General features: G+C 38.8%; 1 protein-coding gene across 1 annotated transcript; it reads right to left on the bottom strand.

The window, feature by feature from the left end:
* Positions 1–1025: 1025 nt before the first annotated feature.
* On the bottom strand, positions 1026–12691 carry nrn1a (neuritin 1a). The gene is made up of 3 exons (XM_026362347.1): positions 12400–12691; positions 5652–5799; positions 1026–2880 (listed from the first exon to the last, which is right to left on the bottom strand). Exons 1-3 carry the CDS (start codon positions 12452–12454, stop codon positions 2652–2654), a joined length of 432 nt encoding a protein of 143 aa, XP_026218132.1. The 5' UTR covers positions 12455–12691; the 3' UTR covers positions 1026–2651.

Below are 12691 nucleotides of genomic sequence, written 5' to 3' on the forward strand. Positions count from 1 at the left end.
TTTAACTTCTAAAAGGATAGTAGGAAGATATTTTAGCTGCTAGATTTCAGCAATTTGGACACACTGACTGTGCAAAGTAGATCTAATAAACTTGAGTATGACATTTTCGTGGATTTAGACTGTACGATGGTAACACCTTCTTCGACAAGTGTAACTAGCTAATATAAGCTAATCTGGTTTAGCTGCTGAATTAGCTGTTAAATTAAACTGTTAGCTAACCTGACTTTGTTTCTAATAGCTGCTAGCTAAACTCTTAGCTAAATTTTGTCAGGCTGCTTTAACTAGCTACAAAACTAAACTATTAACTATAACTAAGCTGCTAAACTAAGCTAATGACTAGTCTTCATTCATTTATGCGTAGCTGCTAAACTCATATAGCCTTCATCAAAGTGGTTCAGCTGCTGAACTTAAGCTGTCTCCTTAGCTAGGTGCTTAAGTAAACTGTTAGCTAAATTCACACAATATGTTTTAACTTCTTAAATGTATAATCACCATAAATGAACATTCTCCAGTTTAGCTACGGAAGTGTCAGCTAGTTGGCTTTGGCTACTAAAATGAACTGTTAGCTAACCTTAGCTGATCTGCTTTGAGTGTTAGCCTAAATGACTTTGCTTTAATATGTTAAACTAAGCTGAAGATGTGCCATTTTGTTTCAACTGCTTGGTCAAAATATTATTCTGCATTAGCTGCTAAAGTGTTAGTTAACCTATCTGAGTCCGATTTAGCTGATAAATTAAACTGTTAACTCAATTACATCGTATGAACTTAGCTAACTCAACTCTTAGCTAGTCTCTATGAGTTTGTTGTAGCTTCTAAAGCAAACTGTGACCTAGCCACATAAGCTACTACACTGTTTGCATCATATTAAGTAAATGTAACCAACTCATAACATTAAAACCTGAGGCGATCTGTTAAGATAATTGTTTAACCTCTACCGTCTCATCTCTAGCCTCATAGTTTTAGCTTCTAAAACAAACTGATCGCTAACCACACAAGACACTTTTAGTTAACTATTTAAACTGAGCTGGAACCCTAACCTATGTTCTGCCAGTGCAGAATTAGCATCCACTGTATTTGGGCAGATGTTTTGCAGCATTTACTCTGATTAGATGCAGGCTGTTGGTAAAGTTGCTTTTAAGTTCAGTTTTCAATTTTGGCAACATTTGCAAAGAGTTCGCTGTCACATATGGAAAAACGGCCACAGCCGCCCTCCTTCCTGTAACTTTTCAGATTGTGTGCTCATTTCCTGAAATGTTTAGAGATTGTCTGACTGATTGACTTCATGCATGTTAACATCAGTCCAAACTGTTCTGTAATGAAAAGCAGGCTTTATACTCTGACTACATCCCTGCACCTCAGAGCTTGGTGGGGGAAATAAGGCTACGGTCACACCAGAAGCTGATTCCTTCACATGACGTTGATTAAATAATGTGGGAGTTTGAAGGGAAGTAAGCTAGCCAGCTCAAAAGTACATTAGAAGTTTAATAGTCCCACTACAGCCTCATGATGGACTGTAAGCTGTGCTGCATGGGTCAAAGGCCATTGCTGTGTTACTTTTTTCAATGCCCCAGATTTGCCTGTAAGAGTTGAGCTGTACAAAGGGTCATTGTGAAAACTTAACTTTGTCACCAATTGTGATGTCCCCACTGAAAATGGTGCATCATCACCAACAGTTGTTGGTCTGCACAACAGTTATTGTCCCACCTGTTAAAGGTTGGGTGTTGCACTGTGGGATTGTTAGCACAAAGTACATGCCATGTGCACTACTTTTTTTTTGTTATCATGTTGAAATTCTGCACTATATAGTGGACATATCTTCACACTCAACATTCATACAATCAATTAAATTGGAAGGTAGTAAATGTAGTACACCTTATAGCTAATGGGAGTGATTTCAGACACAGCCTTGATGTAAAATACTGTTATGATAAAAGCTGGTGTGACCGTGGCCTGGGCACAATAAACAGCCAATAGAATACAAATATTACATCACCATCAAGCATTCAGCCCCTCAAACTGACCAGGCTCAACAGAGTCAACTTGGCGCAATAAAAAAGGAAAACTGTCCGTGATGAAAATGAGGCGACCAGTCTGAAATGGGCTCTAGGCCTCAGCTTGTGTTATTGATTTTGTGGCGTTAAGCTCAGCCTCGCATTACACATGAACATGTGCCTTAGGCTATATGGGAACCCTAATATATAGCCTGATAGTGTGTCAGCACCCAGCAGTCACATAGTGCTGTCTAGGCCTAGCCTACGAAACATCTATAATTCATGGGTGACTTTAATACGGTGTAATTCCACGATTGTAAGCAGGCAAGGATCCATCAAATTTTCATCATTGTCATCATTTCAGCATGTTGAATATTTAATGCAATCGACCTCTGGGGCAGGTCAGTGTGTGACTTGATGAGCACTGCAGGAGGATGGTCTGCAGATGTCCCAGGTAGGCAAACCAGGCCGCCGTACAGAGATGTTGTAATAAAAATCCATTTGGGGTGTAATTTTCTGGTGATGAATTCAAGCTTAATCCTTGAAGTTATATTTTCAGTATATATTCTATTTTCTCTTTTTCATTTGGGGTTTTCTTTTTTTTTTTTCTTCTTCTTCTTCTTCTTTTCACTTTGTGTTTTTATGTTTTCCTTGTTTCTGTTAAAATGCCAGCCAAGTCAGTATGGTGGGCAGTGTGGTGAGGACCAAGGCGAGGGCTCTGGCGTCAGTAGATTGGGGGGCTCCATTGCCACCACCACAGAGTTCAAACAAACTCCCACGGAAATCCAGGTTGCGCGACTCCTTTTTCAGCTTCTCCCAGAGGTCCGTCGCTCCCTCCTGGCAGTCGGCCAGTGCTGACGTGGCACAGGAGTGGAAGTTATCCCAGTAACTGGCAGGAGAAAACACAGTGAGCATTAACACCACAAGCTTATGACTGCAGTGGGAGGCTGGTTTTCAACTGAAAGCATCAGCTACTCAGGAGGCAGAGCCAAGAGTGGAAGTCATCCCAAAATCTGGCACCATAGAAAACACATCCAAGGAAAAAGCTTATTAAAACACAGCCGGTGAAGTTTATGTACCCAGCAAGTGTGGATCCTCTATGCATATTACCACATTGTTTAGCATGAGTATTGGATAGATAGATTCACATAATTAAAAAAACAGATATTAAATACGCCCACTCTAAAGGCTTCAAATAAGGATAAACATTAATGAATGAGATTAAACTAAGCATTTGTTAACTGGCTGCCCCACTCTGAATCACTATTTTGTGTTTATTTTTAAGCATTCTGGCCTTTTATAAAAACTAATCAGCATGTGAAAAAAAGGTTTAATTGACTAAAGTGTAGGTTCCTCTAGAAGTGATAAACAACCTTAATTTTTAACACGTTGCCTTCTGTTTTCTTTCTGTTTGGTGCATTTATATTAAATCAAACTGATTTTGTGCAGTGGATAAATGGCAGCAGAACAGAATTTAATGCAGTGGTTTGACATTTAGGAAAACTGGCTTTTTATTTTGCTTTAGATGAGAAACACTGGACAAGAGTCTGGACTAGAGAGGAAACAGATGAAAACTGTCACTTAAGATAGAGTGAGGCAGGTTGGGTTCACCTCTAATGCTCACTAATTAACAAGTTTTATATTGGTGGTTTAAACTGTACAGAAGTGCAATGTAATGGGTTTTTCTGGGGGGTTATGTACAAGATATTCTGTGGACAGGCAGTCCCTTTAAGACTTCAAGGGTTCAGATTTGTCTTGTCCAGCATCACTGTTGCCTGTTGACTGATATACTCTGGGGTTCATAGATGACTGCCCTACTGAGCCACTGTCACCCCAAATCACAAATTCATCTCAGTGAGCTTTATTTATGTGTTATTAAATTATTTTCCAATCACACTATAGTGACAGAGGTAGTCACTATCTGAAATATGTATACAGGTAACTTTTATTTAGTGAATTCTGGACTATATTTCTCTAGGGTTGTGCTAAGGTGATTGGGGTAGATGGTGGACGTAATGTGGAGAGGTGCTCCAGACTTGTTTAGCAAAAAACGACGTGGTTAGGTTTAGGTACAAAAACCTTTGTGGTTTGGTTCAGAGAAAAGATGTGGTTTGGGTTAAAAGGCTACAACAGAAGAAGAAGATTGACTGAAGATCATGTTGTATTCAATTCAATTCTCAATATTTATATAGCGCCAAATCACAACATAAGTCATCTCAAGGCACTTTCTGTATCTAATACAGAGATCATTCACAGTGACTCAGACACAGTATGTTTATTCACTCTTCTTAACCAAAGTGTGTTTGTTGTCAGGTTAACAAGCTTAAACCTAAACAAGCTATTTCGTTGCCACATCATCATTGGAGAGACCTTTAGTATAATTACAGTAAAATCCTATTAAAGACATAATTAATTAGATATTATTATTATTATTATAGGTTTGACACACATCATCTCTCTGTATGCCCTTTCTTTACTTCTTCTCCAGTCCATCTTTTGTTCTCATGTTTCCAGTCCTCTCTCTCTCTCTTTCTTCTCTTTCTCTCTCTCTCTCTCTTTCTCTCTCTCGCCTCTTTCCATTTATTTTTTCACTCTCTACCCATCTTACTACTTCAAACCTACTTTCTCCTTCTTCTTCCTTCCTGTCTGTCCTTTGCTGGGTTTTATTTTTTCTAATCACTGTTTTATTTCTTTTTTTTCTTGCTTGTTTGTTTCATTACTTCCATTTTACATGATTCTCCTCTTTTATTCTTTTTGTCTTCCTCTCTTGTGTTTTTAATCTCCTCCTCTCATCTTTTTACCTCCCTCCTCCTATTTAATGTAAAGATGATACCAGCCTGCACAGTGACGCGTGCTACAAACACACACACACACACACACACACACAGCGTATCTAATCCAATCTTCCAATCTGCTTTTATTGATGTTGACCTCCTGAACCAAGCCGTGTCGATGCTACATCTCTGAGCAATTAACGTGTGACTGTGTGTGTGTGTGTGTGTGTGTGTGTGTGTGTGTGTGTGTGTGTGTGTGTGTGTGTGTGTGGAGGCGTATGAACATGCTTGTCTTTCCACGCCTCAACACCGCTGTGATGGAGCTGTCACCAAATTAAAAAATCATGTGTGTGTAGATGGAGGGGTGGGGGTTCCTTGCTGCAGTGTGCCATCTGGTGCCCACCCGTCTTACATGGTGGGATGAAGGGGGGGTGGAGGATGGGTGGGTGTCAGCTGGCTGGCTAGACCCCTGCCTTGTTCATATGCATCCTCCTAAAACCTCAGTTGTTCCCTCTGGGTGTGCACTTAACTTACTCATATTATTTTCTCTTTTGGATCACGAGTCTGCAGAGTGTCACTGTTACATGTGGAGAAAGTCATAGCTGTCTTTGGAAAATATGTTTTGATAAATAGGCTAAAGTAGCATGAAAATGAAAGGAGAGCCATTAAATATATTACATATTACATATTTTATGAAGATAAAGTGGAAAAGACCATATGATGGAAAATTACATGTCTTAACTCCTGGTAAAAATGTATTCTTTGGTTCTTTCAGGCCTTGTCGCTGCTTCAGTCTGCCTCTGGCATAATTCTATTAGATGCCTCTGCTGATAGTCTTGTAATACTGTATGTAAAATGAAAATGTGAGTTTGTGTGGGAAACATACGTGCAGATTGTGTGCAGGTTCTCCCTGTCGTCCATGTCCTGGGGATAGTTGGCCATGTTCTCCCCCAGCTTTAGCAGACACTCTGAGAAGCCTTTAAACACCAAGTCACATTGACCAGCACTGACCAGCACCGTCTGCAACACAGAGACTGGAGAGGGGAGGAGTATGAAGAGCCAGGAGGAAGAGGAGCAAGCATAGAGGAAGGTAAGAGAGAGAAGGGAGAGGTTCAGGGGGTAATGGAGGATGAGGAGGGAAGAGAGAAAGGAAACATTTAAGAAAAGTGCAATAGGGTCTTATTGGTCATATCATTATATACGGTAAAGTACAATACTTATCAGTTGTCCCTTTGTGCCAGTATTTAAACAACTACATTACAAGAGTTGTAATAATGTTTTTATATGAAGTCAACTAATAGAACAATATGTTCATTAATGCCAAAGAGAGAAATTCATATTTATCATCAACCTTGTTCTAAATCGTTTCTGTAACCCTTCTCTTCCCATACATTTAAGTTCATTTTGAGTTATCAAATTCGTTTTTGGATCTCGGACAAAAACATCCTTTCTTTTTCTGTACTAATAAGTCTACATTTCTTAAAATCAGACATGTCGGTAGTGCTCCCTGTAGCAATTTATTCAGATATTAATGATGGATGGTCTACACATACACCAGTTAGACTGAAATATTTTTTTTCATTAGTATATAATTATAAGGACAGATGTTAAAGGCCGTCTACCAATTTTCCAGTGTTGCTTTACATTATATTGATTTCATAAGAGATATAAAAGACACTGTTATCTGCAAACAAAGGCAATGCAGAAAATTTAATAATAAAGCTTGTCAGTCAGTAAGAGACTGGAAAATACCAGTAAGATATATAAGTATACTTTTCAAACCAGTAAAAACTGTTTGACAGAAAACAGAACGCATGAATAATAAATATATAAAAATTTAAGTATTAAAGCAAAAGGTATAAGATCAGGATCAGTTGAAACATAAACGTAAAATGAAAGAGTCACAATTGGGAGCGACAGTGAACATTACATTACAGATCATTTGTCCAAAGCTTCTAACTGTCACACTGAAGACTGTGGTTCTGCTGAACCTGACTTAATGACAGGCATTTCCCTTATTGGAAACCGTTACTCTAACCTACATCTGAGAAGATTTGACTAAATTAGAGCTAAAAGTCCCAAACTGACTCAACAGTGCCAGAAATCCCAAAGACAATTGGACTAAACTGGGGCTAAAGCAAAAGATTTGTTTTTTTAACATAAACTTTAACACAAACAGCTTTTTACAGTAAGATCGGACACTTTAGAAGAACTTCACATGAGGCAGGTTCTTGTGGTTTTTAGACATTTAACTTGATAAAACATGCTGACATTTCTACTGAACAAATATCACATCCTGTGTGCAGTGTGATGTGTACATTTCACTAACAGGGATGTGTGGGGGGGTCTATCACCTCCTTAATTCACTTTAACAGAGAGAAAATGCAGCTATAAAAACCTCCACGGGTTGCCAGGTCTGACACGCCTCCACCACGCTCCAGCCAGTCTCACACATGCATGAACACAATACACACACGCCCCTTTACATGACCTCTGGTAGCTCAGTGTGTGTGTGTGGTTCGTTAAGCAGGGGACGGGGCTGATTGATTGGTTTGGATAATAACACGTCTGCTGTCCAGTTCCACTCCATCAAACTGTGGACTAACACAGCGTGACGTGTAGGACGAGACACGGCTGTTGGAGCAGGACGAGGTGGATTTATTCACCTTAACTAAAACTAGAATTGGCACCAGTGTTCAATAGACGAATATTTATAGTATTCTAACAGTGGAAGTGCAGTAGTTCCCTATAAATGATACTGTAGTGCAGTAAAAGGTACTGTAGACCTCCCTGAATTGTACTGTAATTGAGTAAAACATGCAGGACGTTGCCCTGAAATTTACTGTAGTGGTGTAAAAAGTACATCATTAATGTACATTAAAATCCCTATGTAAAGTACAAGTACTTCAAAATTGTACTTAAATATAATATTTAAGTAAATGTACTTAGTTACCTTTGAATCCTGGTACTGCAAGGTGTTACTGGTGTTAGTACTTGATATAATATACTGCCATCATTTCTTTATCCTAAAATCTTGTCCCAACACTACCTGTAGTTTCATCTATATGACGTCACAATGTGGGCGTGGCTGTAACGCAAAGAGATGAAGTTTAAAATGTCTTTTGTGGATAATTTTAAAAAGCAGAAGTCTGTATTACCAAAGCCTTACGAATGACAGAATAAAATCAAATAGGATTATAATTTTAAAAAAATGTCTTTTTAATTCCGAAGACGATGTGATGGGAAATTATGAAAAATTTAATTAGTGAAATTTACTAATATACATTTGAACAAAGCTGATTCAGTTTTTTCTTGAAGTTTCACTGATTCCACTAATGGAAAGTATCACAGCATGTGTACTGAATACTGTACTTAAAAACTATACTTACATTTTATCTACATTTTATGATTTAAATCAATCATAAGTTAAGATCATACGTTTAAATTCATGAAATAATATTAATATTTATAAGCAATAAGTAAGTGAATACATATTCTTATTCTTATTATTATTATTCTTATTATTATTATAGAATTTCTAAGATTTCAAGATGTTTATTTGTCGTTTATGCACAAACAGACAGTCCAGACATATATGAATTCTAGTTTTGGGCTCTCTTGGAGTCAAGTAAAGAAAAAATAGAACACTAGGTCTAAGAATAAAAGAGAAGAAAGTATTTAGAGACTGTATAAAGAATAAACCTAAAAATTAAATAATAATTATAATGGTGAATTTCTAGTATTGCCTATGGTACATGTTCTACACTATTCACATGTGAGGTAATGTGCAGAGGGTTTACTGCACATGTTATGCACATGTTGTATTTGCCTTCAGTCTTTCTGTGGGAGGGAGAAGAAGCTGTTGTGAAATCGTGTCCTGTGAGTGATGATACTGATATCCTGAAAATGAGTCATTCTGTATAATGTGTATTTTTACTTAATTATCACTGGTACAAAGTAACTAACTACATTTACTCAAGTGCAGTTATATTACTCCATACATTTACTCCACTAACTACAGCTGTATTTACTTTGCAGATTCAGAATATTATTATAAGACGTTACACAATATTACTGTGTCTACTGGTATTTTATTCTAACATTACTTCTGTACTATATTATATTTATACCCTACTACAGAAGTATTTAAAGAAATTAGCTTTAGCAGCTGCATTAATAATATTAAAAGTACTTTTAATACTTGATAATGAGTATACTTTGTACAATGGTACTCCTAGCTAAAGAGAACATCTGAATACTTCTTCCAGTACTGTATTGAAGTACTTTTCATAAAATATTATAACATTTTCTCTAAACTCTAAATTAAAGAGTTCATCCTGCGCTCCAGTTTTTCACCTAATACAACAACAATAATAATAATAATAATAATAATATGTGGAGACGTTATAAAGACCGTAGCGGCTCCGTATTCCTGTGAGACTCCCTCCTCCCCCCTGCATCCTCCCCCCTCCCTCTCCATTGTCTCTCTATCATTACATCATCTCACACTAACTGGCTGCACCGTCTCTCTCTCTGCACCACTTTGATTCTTATTAGTCTTATAAGCTCCGAACAAGGTCACGCAAGTTTATGAATGAAGTGACCCCCTCTCCCCTCTTCGCCCTCACCCCCAGCATCAGCTGGATGCCCTTTGTTTTAACCGCATTTTCATACATTGTCATTTGGTTATTTAAATTATTTAATCTAGGAATCATGATTTTTTTTTACTTTTTATTTATTTATTTAGTTTTTATTCATTTGGTTCTCGGCTCTCTCTCTTTTTTTCATTTCTTTTTCTACATTTTATTTTTGGTATTGTTCGGTGGAAACGCGACGTTTCTGTCTTCACATGTATCTCATCATCATCATCATCATCATTTTCCTTTTTTTTTTTTTTTTTTACATGATCCTGATCACAGCTGTAGAAATCAGTCTCTTTTACTGTCGAATTCGTTTTCATATCATTTCTTTTATCCTTCGTTCCCAAAACCATTTTTTGTGCTACCTTCCAATATTTTTCGTATTTTTCCATCTTTTTCAAAAAAATTATTTTCATTTTTTATTCTCGTTATTCTCATCTTTGCTCTTTTCGGGTTTTATTCTTGTTGGAGTGAAACCAGGACGGCCCTTTCACACGCACACGAACCGAGACGCGCACAGCATTTTCGTTCACGCCTCCCTACTGGCGCACGGTCGCACTCATTCACCCCACCTCAACGCGCACACAGACACACACACACACACACACACACACACACACACACACACACACACAATGTGGCCTGCAGTGCATCGATGCCAAAAGCAGCGTGTTGTAGCTTCCACTCAGCAGACACACCCACCTCCAACACACGCCAGGCCAATTTTCATGCGTAAAAACGCACAAAAATTATCTTACAACTATAAAAACGCATAAAAACACATAAAACTCACATTTAAATGATGACTGATAATAAAAAATGCATAAACATCCTCTTTAACAAAACTGTAAAACCTCTTATGATCACGTATTTGAAGGTGCGGCTTTCTCATTTGCGAGTAAAAATTTTTTTTCTAACAACATTTGGATGAAATTCGATGTTTGATAAAATTGTGAAATGTGCTGCAGCACCGCGCCAAACCTCCGCTCACAGCCAATCACGGTGCAGCAATTAAAATAAACTATTAAGAAAAGACATGTAAAGTTGAAGCTGGACTATTAAGATCAAAAAATGAAACGGATCCTCTCTGCTGGGAGGCTGGGAGTCGAAATTCAGCCCAATTAATCGATTCTATTCGATTTTCCTCTGTAATAATTAGTCTGTGTGGAGTAATTCAGCAGATATTCTCCCTGGTTTGATCTGGATTTTGATCGTCTCGTTTCGACCCAATTCCGATCTAAAACATCCACAAACACACGTTTATCTTTATTCCTCATCTACTCCTCCGTCTATTGTTTCTATTTTCAACATGATCTCACTCGTTTCTGCCTCCTGGAGCCTGCGGACCGTGAATATCAAACCTGCCTCTCTAACAATAGCATCGAGGAGGATTCTGCGTCTTGAATAATTCAGCATTTCTCTGTGCCAGCAGCAACACGCGCACGCAAACGCCACACACTCACAGCTCCACACACTCACAGCTCCACCCAGCAGAGCCCTCCTCCACAGCGTCGTTATGCAATTGCAACAGCAGAAAAAACATCTCCATATTTCTCTTGTTTCATCTCAGACATACATGTAGCAGCTTTTTCTTTTATCCATTCCAGACATTAGACGGATCCAGTTTTCTTCCTGCTGCAGATCTGTGGCTGTTGCACTGAAACTAAACACGCCTTCTTGTTTCCAATCATTTTATTTAAACATGATTTTTTTTTTTTTTAATTATAAATCATAAAAGCCGTGCAGGTTGTGTTTCCAACTGTGCACGGGGCGGGTGCACGGCAGCTTTGCGCGCATGCACAGTGAAAATGAAGGAGATAGGTGAGCGTGTTGGACCCGTTTTCAACGTGCTTTCGTTTCTCCTGCGTTTTTGTGCGAGCAGCAGAGCAGAAACTGTGTCCGCAGGAGGGGAAATAAAGATGGATTTCACGCCGCGATGAGGCCGTTTTCGCCTTTTCCTCCTCCTCTGTGTGTTTTTTTATTCCCGGACAGCGCGGGTGTGCGGGGCTGCTGCCTCCCTGCAGCCCCGCACACTGCGGCGGGAAGCTCGGCTCCTGCAGAACCGGCGAACGAGGGGAAAACTGCACCGGCTCGTCGCCTTTAACGCATCTTTCTGGTGCATTTTATTTTTACCTAAACAAAGGTTTGAAGACAATCAAACGGGCCTTTTCTCTTCCTCTGCAGATTCACTAAAGCAGCAAAACGAAACATTCACATCCATAAAATGTGGCAAAGATAAACCAACAAATCACTGAGATTTATTTATAGCAACAATAAAAGAAATTCAGATTTTCTTTTTTTTTTTAAAATGCAGAAAATGTCTCCGGTTTGGGACAAGTGAGGTGCAGGAGGGAGGTGGGGGAGGAGGAGGTGAGGAGGGTGTGGGGAGGGAGGGGGGCATTCCCCTTGTTAGTGCGCGCACACACACGCGCGTACACACACACACACACACACACACACACACACTCGTGTCACGCACACACTCCAAATGTGAAGTGTAGCCCCGTTAAAAGGAGCTGCTCACATGCCTCCACTGGCTCACAACGACGCAGAGCAACAAGGAACCAGCGACAACAACCATGTGAAATATTATGAAATGATTATTATTATTAACATCGAACTGAAGTTTGGAAACAGAAAGAACAACAATTAGATGCTGGATTGAAACAAAATCCTGGGTTTCATTATTTCTTTTTCTTTTTTTTTTCCTCCATTTTTTTCTGGCGCTGAATTTGAAATGAGACAAAATTATTTCAAATTCGTTTTTGACTTAAATTATTATTAAAATAAAGAAATAACATGAAAATAACATTTTTGTCTTTGTAAAACAATTAAAAAAAAATCATTTCAGTTCGTGAAACATGTACAAAAAAAAACTAAATTTCACAGAAATGGAGGCTCAAAAAGAAAAAACACATCAAATACTAAATGTTGTAGCTGCTTCGTTCGTTCGATTTATTTCTACTATTCATATTGTTCGTTTTCGTTACTCACCTATGTGTAGAGCTAGAAAGAGTGCCAGGCATTTGGAGGACCAGGTTACTCCCATCCTCTGCGTCCTCCTCTCACCATGAGAGCAGAGATTCAGAAAGTTGGAGAGCAGCTGAGGAGGAGCCGCACATTTCCCGCACAAACACCCGCAAAACGTTTACATCCAACACCCCCCGAGTCCTCCTCCTCCTCCTTCTTCGTCTCCTTCTTCTTCTTCTCCTCCTCCTTGTTTTACTCTTCTTCTTTTTTTCCTGCCCTCTGTGTGCGCGCTGCTCTTCTCTGGCTCCTGCTCCGT

This window comes from Anabas testudineus, chromosome 2 (assembly GCF_900324465.2).
Source record: "Anabas testudineus chromosome 2, fAnaTes1.2, whole genome shotgun sequence".
NCBI classification, from domain to species: Eukaryota; Metazoa; Chordata; class Actinopteri; order Anabantiformes; family Anabantidae; genus Anabas; species Anabas testudineus.

Bases quoted from the DNA above. Each gene is read 5' to 3' on its own strand.
- nrn1a (XM_026362347.1), bottom strand. From the start codon at position 12,454: ATGGGAGTAACCTGGTCCTCCAAATGCCTGGCACTCTTTCTAGCTCTA. The intron at 5,800-12,399 runs GTGAGTAACGAA...TCCCCTCTCCAG, and splicing joins CTTTCTAGCTCTACACATAG to TCTCTGTGTTGCAGACGGTG. The intron at 2,881-5,651 runs GTATGTTTCCCA...TTCTCCTGCCAG, and splicing joins AACCTGCACACAATCTGCAC to TTACTGGGATAACTTCCACT.